We start from the raw sequence: 17,147 nt of genomic DNA, 5'->3' as shown, positions 1-17,147 counted from the left end.
CAATGTCACATTTTGGCGCTAACTTGTGTCGCCGGGAGGCGGTAACATTGCACGTTATATTGATTAAAGTTATAAAATTACCATTTCACGAAATACTCGAATGTGTTCAGATAGTTAAAAGCAAGTTCGGCTTGCTACATTCATTAAAGTCAATATTATTATACTTCAGGCCAATCTCGACCAATAACATTCCAAACTTACGGTTCAAGATTTTGTTTCGGGACCTTTATCACTTTCTCAATAATGTCTAAAGTAAAACTTAACCTGATCGCTGCGGCGTGCGAAAATATGGGTATTGGAGCAAACGGAACCCTGCCTTGGAGATTGAAGTAAGTAGAAAGTTTATAAACATGAACTTTTATTTTTATCGCACGACCCACCAACCCTGTGGTTCGCAGAAATGAAATGACATACTTAGTGTGACAACTATACATACCAAATAAAAAAATTACGAATTTTAGAAAAAAAAAAATACTTTCTTTTCATATTAGAATCTAGGTAGGTAGTTGTAATAACATTAAGTGCACCCATAAGGCTGCAATTCGACCAGAAACGTGCATGGTTGCGTTGCAAGGGATGAGTTTGTTAAGAACCAATAAAATCACTTCATTCGTTTTCCTCGCTCAGCGTGCAGAGATTTTTATTGGTTCTTAACAAATGCATCCTCTTACATCTGGTCGAAACGCAGCCTAAGTCTCATAAATGTTCCATGAAACGAAACATGAAGTTTAATACGAAATACAAAAAAGTTCTTAATGTTTTAAGATTTGGGAGTGCATTCATTCGCTTTCTAAATTATTCCCATTTATCCCTGCCTCTTGTATGGCAGCGGTCAAGTGGGGTGGGGACAAATGGAGAATACACTGGGGCTATGGTGAAGTAAAGTAGATGTTTAATTTTTATTCACACTTAATACTGCACACAGGAAAGAAATGGCCTACTTCACAACAATGACAACCAAAGTCTCATCTCCCGACCGGATGAATGCAGTAATAATGGGTAGAATCACTTGGGACTGTATACCGGACAAATATAGACCGTTGTCCAAAAGGGTGAACATAGTCATGACACGGCAGGTTGACAATCTGAAGAATAAGGTATAGTGATTTATTTTATATATTCTATTTGAAGGAAATTCATAATAAGGAGTAATAAAGGATAAATGGAAAAATATGCAACTAGATATTAGTTCCTAAACCTTGTTTTTAATTTCCAAATACTACAATTACAGTTTGAGTTGTATTTTCTTATTTTTTTCTTTAACTGGCATGTCTAATAAAGATCTATAAATTAAGTAATAAAATGTTACAAGACTAACTTAGATTTTGCAAGCTATGTGGGTCTGTCTGTGACATCATAGCTCTTAAATATTCAATTCAAATGGGTGTTTTTAAGTAGGTTTTCTGGCACTGGTTCTTAAATTAGTTTTAACCGTTTCATTGTGTTGGGTTTTTCTACATATTTAATTCATTTGAAGGTATAATTGACGATTGATTGAGTTGTATTTGGTTTGACGACCGGTCTGGCTGGCCTAGTGGGTAGTGACCCTGCCTGTGAAGCCGATGGTCCTGGGTTCGAACCCCGGTAAGGGCATTTATTTGTGTGATGAGCACAGATGACGGGTGACAGAGATGTATGGAAGAAAAAGACATGCTGCGCCGACCCCAAGTGAATGGGACAAGGGCGAGCGAATGATGATGAGCACAGATATTTGTTCCTGAGCCATGGATGTTTTCTGTGTATTTAAGTATTTATATAAATATTTTATATATCGTTGTCTGAGTACCCACAACACGAGCCTTCTTGATCTTCCCGTTTTTCCCATTCCTTCCTATCCTGTGCTGTTCTCCACCAGTATCTGTCGAAGTTCACTAACTCGTCTCTCCATCTTTTATTTGGTCTAATATTTATTTATTTATAATTCTATGTTTTAGGTCCCTGAAGGTGTAATAGTAGTTCCAAGCTTGGATGAGGCCATTAAGTACGTTGACAGCCGGCCAGACATTGAGAGCACATGGGTCATAGGAGGATCATCCATATACCAGGTAATTTATAGGTCTTAAATGATTTCGATTATTTAAACTTTGAGACCTCCTCTTGTTCAAACGTGTGCGATGAAATCGCGTAAAATAAGTTTTAAATTTACCTCATAAAGGCTCCTCGTAGCCCATGGCCCAATGGCCCAGCGTAGGCTACATAGAAAAGGGACAGCATGATTCGTCCCTGAATCGCTTTCAAACTTCGGGTTTGCAGGAAGTGTCCTTTCTGTACGGTAGTACTATTACTTAATCATAATAATCATAATCATAAATTTTATTTGCAAGAACACGGTTACAATAAAAGGTCTTAAAAATATGAAGATAAAGCTGATTTAAACTCAAGATTTTTACTCATTATTATTCACAACGACGGGACTTCGCGTAAAATAAGTTTTAAATTTACCTCGTAAAGGCTCCTCGTATCGCATGGCCCAATGGCCCAGCGTAGGCTACATAGGAAAGGGACAGCATGATTCGTTTCTGAATCGCTGTCAAACTTCGGGTTTGTAGGAAGCTAGGAAGTGTCCTTTCTGTACGGTCATAGACATAGTATAGTAGTTATAGACATGAAACCGAGCGACCAGGGGTACGAGAAAGACATATTCATGTATTGACAGGTTAATCTATGGCAGCATAATCCTTTTTCTCTTTCACTTATAAATTTCGGTATTTCGCCATCGCCTACCTATGCTGCCATAACCCGACCATGAAAAAAAACCCGGTCGGTGATACGGACAAAGCATGGCACTATTTTTTCTTTACTCTTATAGGAATCGCAATAAGACTATCTTTCTCTATCAAAGAGTGTCAGGCCCTTGTGTACGGTAGTACTATTACTTAATCATAAATTTTATTTGCAAGAACACGGTTACAATAAATATGAATAAATTAAATTAAATTCAACTCTGAATGAACATTATTCATGCTAATTAGTGGTAAGCGGTGTGGGCCACACATATTGTAGACATTGTAGTAATTAGTATATGTATTACTTGTAGTGGCCGTTTGTTTACCTAAATAAGTTGAAAAAAAAAAAATTTTTTTTTTCAGGCAGCCATGGCGCACCCAAACTGCGGCAAGATCTACCTGACAGAGATACAAAAGCCCTTCGACTGTGACACCTTCTTCCCGAACATTGACAAGCAGCAGTTCCACCTGGTGAATGAGGAGGAGATCCCTGAGGAGCGGCAGGTGGAGGGAGACATCAGTTACTTCTTTAGGGTTTATAAGAGACTTTAAACAAAAACCGTCAAGAAACAAATCAAATACTCCCTCGCTTACTCGCTCGCCCCCTTCACCTTAGCCTTTGGATGTTTATATAATGTTAAAATGATTTACCAGAATGTTTTTATGTGATAAGGTGTTATATTTTGTATATTAGCAATAAAGTAAGTACCTAATTTTTGCACTGCCCTCCACTCGTTTCAATATTCCTTTGCAAATCATTCTATTCTGCACAAATAACTGACAAGAGTTAGATTCAGAGTTTATTTGTCAAATGTCAATTATTAGAGTCATCAGTATTTTAACCGCCTTACTGCTTTGGACACATTCATACTTAACCTTTTCGACGCCAACGACGGATATATCCGAAGCGCAGGACCAAAGCCAATCACAGACCACAGAGCAACATAGACTTACGTGCATATGCATAATGTTCAATTTCAGTTTTGACACTTCGGTGATGGTGGCCTTGGCGTCTGAGTGACAGCTTTTGTGTTTGACACAGGTTAAAAATCCTCACATTTTGATCATATTTATGCTTATTTTATAGCAGTACGAAGACGGGTATTTGACTACTAGTCAAATCAGTTTCTTTTTTCGAACTGTCAAAACGATTTTGCTACTATGGAATTTATATGAAACACTAGCATGTGACGTCACAATCACATTACCTACTCTTTATAGTTTTATACTGGTTATAAAATAGAAATTGTGTCTAAAAAAACTGCTGTCTACGTTTCTCTATTAATCTTCTGGTGCTTTATTATATGCATGGTATACAATTATTTATTTTAAATACAGTCAAATACCTATTAGCCAAAAATGTATCCAAACTCCCAAAGCAAATTACTTCAATACAAAAAGGTTCAAACCAATAGTTGTAATTGTTTTGGTTAGGAATAAAAGTTCAACAAAGTGTAAAAATAAAACACAGCATTAATTAAGATTTACTTTAATCGTTTATCAAGTAATTAATACATTTAAAGTTACCATTATTCTACATACAGCGTGTCCTATTCACTTTTAACAAAGAAGAAAGATCGAATAATACTTTTAGTGAAAAATACTGAAATGAAGACGCTGTGAAATTATAATCTACACCTTACCCCTGAGCATAATCAATTTTACACAAATAATGAAGAAATACTCATGGTATGCCCATACAAAATTATGTTTGTTGGCTTGTATACATAATTATGCTCAAAACGGCGAGAAATAATCGTAATACTAAATACGGGAATTAACATAAAACCACTTACCTGCTATGTACTTTATATATTATGTAACCACTAAATAGCAAAAGTTAATTTTAGTAAATAAATTTTGCTAGTTCGCAGCATAGGAAAAAAATGTGATTTTATATAATAAAGAAAAAAATATTTCGGACTGCTGATGTTTAGGTGTGAACAGAATTGTGTACAAAAATTCCGTGAGGAGTTCGAAATATTTTTACAAACATTTTTTTGGGTTTTTAACCTTTTTTAAGTTTTTTTTTATCATTTTTGTTGTTTTTTTTCGCACTATCCCGGATAGGGTGAATATTAATAATACACGACGACATACATACTTGTTATTACAATAATAATGAATAAAGAAATTATTGAAATTTCTACTCCTTCAGATTTAATATTAATGATTTCAAGTGAGCATATATCTGAAGCTGAATTTGTAGAAATTAAATACAATTTTACTCGTTTGCTTGTCAAATACAATACTGTTTTTAATTCGGTTCAAATTAATAAAAAAAAATAGGCCAAACACTATCAGGAATAATCCAAATCGATAAAATAGTATGAAATTGATTGCCAATGTTAATATCTGCCCTAAAGTTTCTATAATACTTCAAAACCAAGCAATCGAGTAATATCAATATATACTTAATATCTAAATACTAATATAAGACTTGTTGCCGCTTTTACTCTAAGCAAGCCGTGACAAAGTGTTTGAAATGTGCTGATCGAGAAAATTCTACCTCAATGTCTTCTAGATAACTGTTAACTTATTACCCCAACAGCTAAAACACAAATAAGTATAATTTAAGTTATACTTTTAAAATTAACTTAAAAACCTTGTTAGCGTTGTAGATTATATTTTTTCATGAAACCGGCCTCCAGGAGATTTTGACCGGACAGTCAAATGCTCTTTTTTGAGCACCGGTAAGACATTTTTAACTATTATCATTCACAACGACGGGGCTTATCGCGTAAACTAAGTTTTAAATTTACCCCCAACGTTTCGAGGACGGCGTTGTCCCCGTGGTCTCGGTGGACGGATTTAAAACTTAGTTTACGCGATTAAGTCCCATCGTTGTGAATAATAATGAGTAAAAATCGTGAAAGTTTAAATCAGTATTTTTAACGATGACAAATAAATTGGAATTGGTGTTAATAACCGTCGGGGTAAAGTTTATTAAGATCGCAACACAACTGTGAGGCCAACTATTACTAATCGCACTACTGCCGAAACCTGATTACATTCGAGTTGCCTTGAGCAATGCCATCTTAAACTTTTTGAGCAAAATTGAATTATATGGATGGTCGTCTGGTGGCACAACTCGCATGTTTAAGTATAGCATTACTTCAATATATTAGGTATGATTCTGTCGTTCAGTCTTTTTTGGAGGACTACAGATTTTTTTATGATTGTTTGAGTTTGTTGTTTGTTGTGTAGTTTGAGTGAAGTTGTAAAATGCCTCACTTTCATATAGCTAGTCGCAAGAAACTGAGTTTTTTTCTACATATTTAGACAATCGATGTTGTGTGAGTAATGTGATTTGCAAGATTTCCAATGATGTTGTCGTGTGAGAGATGTGATTTGCAAGATTTACTGTGGAAAACGGTTCGCAGCCTACAGACGCCTGCAACCTCAATCACATTGGCATTCTTGCCTGCTATAGAAATCACAATCAAATTTTCAACTCCAAAAAGCCCTCATTTCACACTGGACACAGAATCATACCGGGGCTTACTGCATGTTGTAATGCAGGAACATATAGTCGGGGTTGGCGACGTCGGGGGGGAGCAGCGGCGCGGTGGGGGGGAGGGGGGAGAAGCCCATGAACATGAAGGTGCGCAGGAGTGTGGCGCGGTCACCGCGGGACTTCAGCACGCAGATTATGCAGCTGGAAGGTAAAAATACAATGAGTCAGTGTTAGTAGTAAGAAGGTTAAACGAGCAAAACTCAACGCAAATCAGGATGCGATAGAAATGATATAAATCATCAACGTCAGATACGTAAGTCCCGGCCGAAACCCTCCTATAATTACACTTACAATGATTCTGGTCAGCTTTACTGCCCTACCTGCGATAGAGTTTTTAAAAATAAGTTCGGCTTTGCCAGCCATGTCAGAGCCCACGCTCGTAATAAGCTAGGGTCGCCGTTGCCGATTACGGCATGGAGCTATATATATAGTAGCTTCTTCGGCAATGTGGTGGATAAATCATAATTCAATTTTAACTTTACACTGCTAACAATCTGTTACATAAATTCACATAGGCCAACACTTGGCTTTTATACTACAGAAGGCCTTCGGTTTTCCGGTTTCCTTTTCGCTAACCGGAAAAAGACTAGCTAGCCGTAATTAAGAGACCATTTTTTGCCATAAGTTGCCTTATAGCATAAATAAATGTTATTTTGTTTCTGTCACGCTTCTAATTTTGTCTTTTATCAAGTAAAGTTGAGTGCTATTGCATGTCTTTCTAGCTGTAGATTATAATTCTCTTGAGAAAAATTAAAAACTAAATTTCACCCCGTACAAAAACCTTCACTCCGTCACATTATTTGGAGACAAGAAACAAGACAACGAAAAGAATGTTGACCCTTACACTAACAACATGAAGCTCTCCTTGCTGCCGGCTCGACTACCCTAAAACCATGTACCTAGTCGGCTCATAAGTTCTGTCATATACATAGTATCAAATAAAATCAAAAGTTTAAGTTTATTCCGTATAATTTGTACAGCGTTTGAAAGCTTATAAACTAGAGAATCTAAATGTATAACATTTATTCAAAATGACCGCCATAATTATCTACACAGGCTTGAAGTCTTCGTGGCCAGTCGTCAATGGATTCACGCACCACTTTCATGTCGATATTGGCCACTGCCGTAGCAAGAGATTTTTTCAGCGAGTCTAGATTTGCATGAGGTTTTGAGCACACCTTTTCCTCTAAATACTGCCATATTTTATAGTCTAAAGGATTAAGATCTGGGCTAGAGGAGGGCCAATCTTCATGCCGTATAAAGTCGATTTTATTGCAGGCGAGCCAGGCTTGTGTAGACTTTGCCTTATGGGCTGGAGCAGAGTCCTGCTGGAAAACCCAATGCTGGTTTAGAAACATCGTATGGGATAATGGTTTCACAATATTAGTCAACACCGTGTCTTGGTACACTTTGGCACTAGTTTTTACTCCTTTCTCACAAAAATGCATACTAGTGACGCCCGCATAAGAAACTCCCAGCCAAACCATCACAGATGAAGGGTGATGACCTCTTTAAATACGGGGAATGCTATTAGACGCTTCTTTACTATTGCGAGCGTACACTCTATCATTTTGTTTATTACAGTTTTCTTCTATGTCAAAAATTTTCTCGTCCGAAAACAGTATACAACGGTGCTTATTTTTAGCGTACTTCTTCAATAAAGCTTTAGATCTTTTAAGCCTTAAAGCTTTAAGCCGACCATTGAGAAGATGGCCAGTTTTTCGTTTATAAGCACGAAGTCTCAGGTCTTGATTAAGCACTCTTTTCACCGTGTTTTTGCTCAAACCCATCTGGAGGGCCATAACTTTTTGTTTCCTAGCGGGATTTCTGGCAATGCGTGCCCTAATTGCTTGTACAACCGCTGGAGTCCTAGCTGTACGCGGACGACCGCTTCTTTTCTTGTCATTTAAACTAGAGACCTCACTGTATCTTTCTATGGTACGATACACAAATCTTAGAGAGAATTTTAAATTTTCAAGTAGCTTAAAAATTTTAGTCGGCGAGTGACCACAACGATATAGTGCAATTATTGCGGTACGGCTATCTTTAAGCGTCCACTCCATGTTGAAGAAAACAGAAAATTGCAAAATTATACTACTCAAATATTTAATAAAGATTCGAAATTCAAATGCAGAACGGTTTTTGTTTTAGGAGTTCCAAATTTAAATTTTAAAGGCCAGTGACAGAACTTATGAGCCGACTAGGTATAATGGAGACTTTGCATGACTGTACTTACTGAGACATGAAGGCGCTCTTAAGAGGCCGGTGTCGATTTTGGAGCAAAAATGTAAAATTGACAGATTTAGTCGTTGAAATTATACACGTTTTGTTACGTAATATCTAAATAACAAGTATTGGTTTCTATTAGCACGTCTTCTCATCTTGCCTTTTAATAATGAGGTCGCGAGCGGGCGTCGCCGGTGATTTATGTAGAGAAGGGGCAGTTTTCAAAAATTAATCAAAAAAAGATGGTGGTAAATTATACTAATTGATGTATAAGAATAGTTTCAGCATATGTTGTAGATTGGTTAAGTATCAAAATTACGTCGAAAATATGTAGATTTTCGGAGAAATTGTCACTTGTTTTGAGGTTATTTCTGGAGAAAATTGAATTCGTTTAACTTTCATTTCCTCGAACTCTAAGTCATATACAAAAATATAATCTGATAAAGGTCAAGTACAGAATATGTGTAATACAAATTTACCATTGTTAGCAGTGCAAACTTTACGAAATTTACAAATAAGAGCGACAAACTTAGTGCTTTACGCGCGTTTACCTAAACATCCATCAGAAAAAAAAATCATTACTAATTTTGTGTCTGTTTTCAATAAATTGATCTGATAAAAGGCAAGATAAGAAGAGGTGCTAATAGAAACCAGTACTTGTTATTTCAATTAGGTAACAAAAGGTGTACAATTTCACAGACTAAATCTATCAATTTTACATTTTAGCGATTAAAATCGACACCAGCCTCTTAAGCGAAGTCTAGCAGTATCATCATGAAGCTCAGCTCTTGCTGCCGGCTTGAAGCACTCCTGTATAACGGAGACGTGGCATGTCTGCATAGGCCATAATATCATCACATTTCTGAATGTTTCTCAAACCCTATCTAACCTTATTTAAATACTTACTGAGCGACATGCAGACGCTCTTCGGCGAAGTCAAGCAGTAGCATGAAGCTCTCCTTGCTGCCGGCTTGAAGCACTCCGGGCAGACGCAGGAACATGGTGTTGCCTTGCACCACCTGCAATTGTTATTGAATATATGTGACGTTTTCAACCAAAAGGTACCACATTGTCGCTTGTTAATAAGGTTGATTTCTAATTGAAGCTATATGGAAATAGCGCCTTACTGACAAGCGACAATAAGTACCCTTTTGGTTGAAAATGGCACTTTGTTACAATTATATTGGCAGTAGACAATACGTTGTTTTGTTAAACAGTTTCGTAGTCGCAGTTTTTAGCAGCAGTGTGGCAGTGCCACTATATATCGTAGAACGTTTATGGTGGCTAAGTCTGTTCAGAATTAGCATGTGGTGCCTCTAGCACAGAAATATAAGTACCCACCAAAAACATTTTCGTGTAAAATGTTGCCAAGACGAAGCCATAAGGCTCGCACTTTCATAAAGTTATCTCTTGTAGAGCCAAGCTTCTAACTCTACAAGCCCTAACTTCACAAACTCTACACCTTAGTCAAAATATGTGGCTTGGCCGTTTCGCTACCGTCACATGGGCGTAAGGTGAGAAATTAATTTCACTATTCATTATTTTTTATTATGCAATAGTTCTTGTAGTAACGAAACGGCCAAGCCACATATTGTAGATATTATATTCTATAATAATTAGGGCCTGTTTCACAATGTCCAAGTAAAGTATTGGATAGCTAATTAACATATAAATTAACTGTCAGATAAAATTTCCTTAAAAAAAGCACTTTATCTAGCAGATAAGCTTATTTGGAGATTGTGAAACGCCAACGATGACTTTATTCTTCAGATAAGTGGCAAGTAGCTTATTCAGGACTTTACTTGGTCATTGTGAACCGGCCCTTAGTCTTGTCTCTAATTATATATAACCTACATAGTATACATACAACTGCATTGCTGAGTGGACTTTTTCAGCCTCACATCTTTATCTGTGTTTTGTATTCATCTTCTTTAACATTTTTGTAATGTAATGATGTGTTATCTGAATAAATATTATTCCATTCTATTCTATATTATATTATAGTATATTTCATGGATTGCGGTGGAATACTCACAGCTTCCCAACGGGTGACGGTGTTCTCGGTGAGGAAGATTTTGAAGTCGATCTTCACGGGCTGGCGATCCTTACGCTCCAAGATCTTGTTAACCACCTAGAAGTTACAATGTCATTATTAATATTTCAAAATGAGAGCTAAAATGGCGGCTTAGAGAAAAGAGTTATGACCCCCGTTCTGGGTCATGGCTTGTCCAACAGGTCTCCATCGCTACGCATCGCGTCGCTATCGCAGTGGGGCAACGATACTAGTGTGATAGGGACCTTTGCGCAGAACGGGTTTTAGGGTAGTCTTAGGTTAGCTCATTTTGACATATTTCTGTTAACTTTGTGATTGTTTAGACATAAAATTTGAATATAGATATAGACAAAAAAAACTTTTTTTTTTATCTAGTTTTTATAGAGGCTTTGGACACTAGGTGAACATGTCAGCCTCATGGGTGCTTTCATAGTTCCCTACTCAAGGGAGAGGTCAATAAAGTGGTAAACACTGATTGCTTTGTCCGATATAGGCTCTGCCAACCAACAATTGATCTGTAATACGTGTTTAGTGGTGTAAAATATTGACGCCGGAAAATTTCAATTAACGTTAACGCTAACAAGATTTATTTTTAGGCCTTATTTTATCTTGATAGCAATGGCCGTGGTTTGTTATTTGATTGCGCTAGTGCATCTCTTACCTCAATATGCCAAACAAAAGGAACGCAGTGACGCAACTAAACCACAAAGTTAGTTTAGTGGCGAGTCTATTGCCGAAAATAAAAAGCTTTACGCAACTATTTAATCTGCCGCTTGTCTTCAGATAATGCATGTCTAAATGGGCTTACAGATTGTTAAGGAAGTAATACAAACCGCTTGCTGATGCTGCGTCTGCAGCGCGGGATGCTCGGAGCACAGGCTCTCGGCGCTGCCGCTGAGCGAGGACGCGCTGCCCCATAGTAGCGCGCTCAACAAGTCTCCTGAAATATTACAAATTTTTATGGTGATCTGTGGTAACGTGGTAGTTTTCTGGTTGTCCCCAAGAATTGCTACTCCAAAACAGGTTATGTTGCCGAGACTTCCCAGCTTAGAACGGACCAATCTCACTTCCAACCAGATGGGCACTTTGGAAAAACCACTATACCCTGCTACCCAAAACTTTCCTGTTACCCAAAGGTTGTCTGGAAGATATCGCTTTTTAGCAATAAGACCGCCTGTTGTTACCTAGTCTTAAGCTTGTATTTCGCTCTCTGCGTATTTTTTTTAACTTTATGGTGCAAAATAAAGAATATTTACTTACTTACTACATAGGCAAAATCGTTAAAAAAAGCCGTACTTACCCTGGTCCAAAAATGCAAGACATAGTAGACCAGCCTATTAAGCTATGGAAAAAATTGGAGGCGTATATCTAAAAACGAAGAAGAAGAAAACTTACGATTGTTGTCGTCGTGGGTGGGGGTGGATGGGATAGCGGGGCTCGAAGCCCCGCTGTTCACCCCTCCGGGCGGTGCCGAGTCGTTCGCTGGGACATCAGGACCACCTGGAAAAATCACAATCAATTATATTTTCGGTTTAAGGTGCTCAACATACACGGTATCTTTTCTATTTTTCGTAGAAAAGTAAATCTTTCAATGGATATTTTATTAAATCTACACATGAGACCTACACACTATAATGAGGCTCATTTACCACAGATGCCAGGTGCCTGAGCACAGTAAGTTTTCGTGTCCGGATATTTTGTGACTGCTAAAGCATTCGACTTGCGTTGATCATGGAATGCTCAATTTAAATTCGATTATTTTAACTAGTCTGCTGTCTAAACTCTTATTGCATCATATCCAGCGATGAAATAAAAACTATTGTTGTATTTTATGCACATTTTTTATGTATCTGTGTAGTAAAATTTGTGGAGTACCCCAAGGTCTTATATTTGGTCCATCTATATTTATGGTTAATATAAACGACATTACACAATTTAAGCGCTTGCTGCCTTCGTAGCTCTGTTGCCTTTTTAGGATTTCGTTAAGGAACTGTAACCCTAAGCTACTATAGGTATACCTTAAAGGTAAAGGTCCACTTACCACAGAGGCCCGGCGCCCAGGCACAGCGAGAAGCACTCGGCGTCCGAAGCCGAGACGGCGGAGCGCTTGCTGCCGGCGGTGCTCAGGGACGCGCCATCGCCGCTGTAACAAAGAAACAAATATTATAGTATGTATAATGCATTATAACGACCCTATTGTGTCCTACTGCTGGGCCAAGGCATCCTATTCTTTCATTTTAAGGGTTGGGTGTATCAGTTTTGTGCTACGTCTGGTCAGTCTCTCAAAAAAGAGTAAGTCATCGCCGACGATCCCGAGTTTTGACTCATGGGGCTACATAAACATAAACCATGTGCGCAGAAATAAATGATGAATTGTACATAACAATAAAATTAGCCCAATGTAATAATGGTACTAACTACTAACATTAACTTAAAAAAATAAAACCCTTTCTAATTACGCAGTTTTTTAAGGCCAAGAGTCATTAAGTTAGTTGATACGGCTGAAGGACTATTTTCTAAGTTTTTACTTAGAAATAGGTCTTGTAGAAGTAGTAATCACTTTATTGTACACAACACAGGTTTCAGATCTTGTCATTGTATTGATTTGCTGGCTGTTCACACATCAACGATTAATATATTTTATATTTATTTATTTAGGCCTTTTATTTCTTTAATAATACTTTATATACATATTACAATACATTTGAATTATACAATTCATTTTTCATTCTACATTTTATTTTTATCTGCTATTGGCACCGTGCGAAGTGCATGGTGGGGGTAAGTAAAGCGATCGCAGGGCATAAGGTGGTAAAAATAGGCACTAACGGGAGTTAGCGTCTTTAACATTTCATACAAGATATGTAAAAGGCGTGAGTCTAAGACTTTCTTTTTTAGCCTTACAGGCAGATTAGATTTTAAAACTTCTTTGCGGCCCCAGAATTTATTCCACAAATAATAAATATTTTATATATACCTATACACGTGCATTTATTCTTTCCCAAGAAAAATGGTCTGATGGAATTCAATGGAAGCTAATTCAACATTTAAATTTCAAATCGAGTCTCAACTTTCCAGCATTTCCAGAAAAAAAGCTTTAGTAGGAATTCTTCTTTATTGTAAAAGTTTAGTTATTCCGTCGAAGAAGCCCTAGAAGTGAATAATAAAACCGACCTACGTACACGTGCCGTCCTTGTGTTAAACTCGTTTTCTAGAACACGTGAGGGTTTGTATAAATAGAAGAGGGTGAAATAGTGAATTTAAATTTCAATGACACATTTCAACTAGACTAGTCGAGATCGAGACTAATGCGGTACAGAAACTATCAGTAGGTACAGTCGCGTTCATAAATATATACACATTTCTTAACAATAACAAACCATTAGCAATATTAATTTAAGGTACGGTTGCCTCTCGGTCGCCAAAAGAAAATTAAAAATCCCGGTCGACGTCCGTATAGTTATGGCAAAGATATATAAGTCGGTACAATCAGTATGAAATACTTTAGTGGCAGCCAAAATGGTCAACATTTATATATCGCAACACACCCTTATTGCCATAAACTTGCTTGCTAAATAAATAAAAGTACAAATGGCGGACTTAACGCCAAGGCATTCTCTACCAGTCAACCATTGGGTTAAACAGAAACGGTTTGGTGCAGGATTGTAAGGTGGATATTAGAGTATACACAAGTCAATACTATAACATTATACTTACACAAATATACATTACACATAAATTTAAAAGCGAAAAAATACTGCCTTGGGTGAGACTTGAACTCACGGCAGCTAAGGCAGTATTTTTCCAATCTTAAATTTATTCTAAGCTTAATAGCATCGTTCGCAGACGTTTCAGCTTGTTAAAATGAATACATTACACATTATGATATTTAACGAGAATCTTTTGTATACCTTTGTAAGTATGAGTATTCATCTTACTCCTACGCATTATTCTATTTCAAGTGCTGATAAGAGAGAGCAACAAACCAGTCGGAGTCGACTGATAACGACGTACTGTAATCTATTGAGGCGACATTAAATATTACGATATGTACACCGATATAATGCATCTAATAGTACATTATTGTCGAGGCTCGGAAGTAGCTACTTGCTGGCTGAGGATTCGTTTTAAACGGACGACCTTGGGAGTCCGTTTAATTGAATCCGAAGCCAGCAAGTAGCCTTCCAGCCGAGTCATATATAGTACTTTTCTCAAAAATGGCGCAATAAATGCAAATATAATAGAAATATTTTACAGAAGCAACATTCTTAATTATACATTTTCACAGAAAAAAGTAAAAAGATTTGCTTTGCCGCCGTTTTATTTTTTTAATTAAAAATGGAAGTGTATTTTTCTGCTGAAAATACGCCAACTTATTTGAGACACCTAAATAGTCGCGGTACCAACATTATAATAATAAGTACTGCTCATCTGTTTGGCTGTTTAATGGACCTATGCCTTCATTTGATATGGCCACTTCCACTTTTAAAAAGTTTGGAACTCGACAAATAATGGAATTTGTATGCAACATTACAGTCCCGAAATCGAGACTGCAATGTTTTTAACTTTTTAATTTTTTGACTGACCATAAACTACGCACTTTGCGACCTACTTTTTAACCGGCAACGTCGACTTTGCCGTCCATTTTTGAGAAAAATAACATTTTATATTTTTTAGCTTATCGGTAAAGGAAACCAGCACACAGAATTTCTAAATGTATGTGAAGTAGACACTATCCTCCCGCCCAAACCCTCGCGCGCGCCAACGCCGAAACGGCCAAGCCCATAATTTGACTAAGGTGTAGAGTAGAGTTTGTGAAGTTAGGGCTTGTAGAGTTTCTACAAGAGTTCTGATAACTTTTTGACAGTGCGAGCCTTTATGTTTCGTCTTGGCAACATTTTACATGAAAATGTTTTGGTGGGATTTTACTTCTTTTTGTAAGTTGCTTCATCTTCCATCCCCTAATTTAAAGGGTTGGGGGTAATTTACTATTAAAAATCCTGAATTACGTATCTGGAAGCATCCTTTACACAATCTGCTTTTTAATAATTCCCCATACAAACTTCAACCCCATTTTTCCCCCTAACTCTCTTTTCCACCCCCTTACGGGGTGATTTTGGGGTTAAAAACTATTCTATATCCAAATCGGTTCGGCGGTTATTAATTCCCCATACAAATTTCCCCATCAAAATTTTTTTCTGATGTTTGTGTACTAAGCCTATCTTACATACCAAATTTCAGCTTCTTAGGATTTCAGAAAGTACCCTAAGGTTTTGATGATCATCAGTTAGTGAGTGACGAAATCGGTGTTTTTTAGATATGAACAAAAAAGTATAAGAGCTATGAAATTGAAATTTTTTATGCTTAGTAAGTCCACTAATGACATCATGTCCCGAGAATTTTGTTTATCTGATATAATCCAAACCCAAGTTATGAGGGCTTAAAATAACGACGAAGCACTTTGAGAAAAGGTAGGTAGTGCCCTTGTGCTTCGCCTTACTCGTCATGGCGGGGGAACAGATGTAAATACTTATCTAAATTCACTTTCACAAGCGTATCTCTACAAGTCTACATGTTTTGGCACGCAATAAACTCATTAACACAATAATAATTCTGCTATGTGACCAGCTGTATCCCAGTGCCCACTGTTGGGCACAGACCTCTCATGCGTGAGAAGGCTTAGGCTATAGTCCCCACGCTGGCCCAATGCGGGTTGCGTACTTCACATACCTACGCAATAAACTAATTAAAAATCAAACAAACATAAAAATACTCACCAGTACTTCATGATCATGACCATTCTTCATAAAAAAATATACCTACTCAGTACACAACAACAAAATACAATTCGTAGAAACTAAACAACAAATACAAATATATCAACCAACGGAATGTTTTAGCTAAATGATTTTTTTAACGGCAATTTTATAAAATATATTTTTATGCTGTAATTTATATACAGCATATTATGTTTTAATTTTTTTCCTTTTTTTAATTTCTCTTGGGGGTATTTCGACGTCCGAATTATTTGATTTCCTAGTGGCTACTGATAAATAGAATAGGATAAATAAAGCTGGACCCAAATAAGAGTGCCAAATCTAAAAATAGATTGAAAGCGGCGTAAAAGACGGTTTTAGTGCGAGACCCGTTTGTTATTATATACAAAAACAGCAGCGGCCGGTGTCTGTCCGCATGAGGACAGAACACATGTGTTTCTGAATTAGTAAAAAAAAATTTCGTTTTAGCGCACTAAAACGAAATTTTTTTTTGTCCGCCCGCCCGTCTGTCACATAGTCACATCGCTAAATATCTAGAGAACTACTAACGCTATCGATTTCAAATTTGGAATAGTTATGGCCAAGGATAACCCAGACGCATTAAAGGTGTTATTTTTTATTTACCATGGAAAATTCCCAATATGATAGGGGCTAAATTTCAAAGGCTAGTTACTATTTCAAATGTATTTTGTGTGATCTGACTCGCACTTGGCCAGACTGGACTAAGGGTTCAACTTACAAGCGTTATAGGACTTCGAAAGGAATTTCTGCACATTACATTTCAACGGTAGACATCCTGCCGCCGCGTCCGCGGAAGCCGTGGTGTAGTTTAAACTTTCTTTGTTTTG

The 17,147-nt window shown here is 37.1% G+C and overlaps 2 protein-coding genes across 2 annotated transcripts; one reads left to right on the top strand and one right to left on the bottom strand.

Annotated features, from left to right (window-relative positions):
* Positions 1-3,452, top strand: LOC134752647 (dihydrofolate reductase). Its single transcript, XM_063688318.1, has 4 exons — positions 1-329; positions 926-1,097; positions 1,935-2,045; positions 3,090-3,452. The coding sequence occupies exons 1-4, from the start codon at positions 244-246 to the stop codon at positions 3,276-3,278; spliced, it is 558 nt and encodes a 185-aa protein (XP_063544388.1). The 5' UTR covers positions 1-243; the 3' UTR covers positions 3,279-3,452.
* Positions 3,453-4,199: 747 nt separating this feature from the next.
* LOC134752871 (ornithine decarboxylase antizyme) lies at positions 4,200-16,669 on the bottom strand. Its single transcript, XM_063688639.1, is given in 8 exon segments — positions 4,200-6,384; positions 9,376-9,488; positions 10,505-10,600; positions 11,356-11,462; positions 11,918-12,014; positions 12,016-12,022; positions 12,564-12,665; positions 16,300-16,669. Coding segments are annotated over 8 exon segments (702 nt in total). The 5' UTR covers positions 16,323-16,669; the 3' UTR covers positions 4,200-6,227.
* Positions 16,670-17,147: the final 478 nt, after the last annotated feature.

Source organism: Cydia strobilella, chromosome 25, assembly GCF_947568885.1.
Source record: "Cydia strobilella chromosome 25, ilCydStro3.1, whole genome shotgun sequence".
Classification (NCBI taxonomy): domain Eukaryota; kingdom Metazoa; phylum Arthropoda; class Insecta; order Lepidoptera; family Tortricidae; genus Cydia; species Cydia strobilella.
The sequence above is the reverse complement of the archived record's forward strand: the minus strand, read 5'-3'. Positions and strand labels throughout refer to the sequence as shown.

Bases quoted from the DNA above. Each gene is read 5' to 3' on its own strand.
- LOC134752647 (XM_063688318.1), top strand. From the start codon at position 244: ATGTCTAAAGTAAAACTTAACCTGATCGCTGCGGCGTGCGAAAATATG. The intron at 330-925 runs GTAAGTAGAAAG...TACTGCACACAG, and splicing joins ACCCTGCCTTGGAGATTGAA to GAAAGAAATGGCCTACTTCA. The intron at 2,046-3,089 runs GTAATTTATAGG...TTTTTTTTTCAG, and splicing joins GAGGATCATCCATATACCAG to GCAGCCATGGCGCACCCAAA.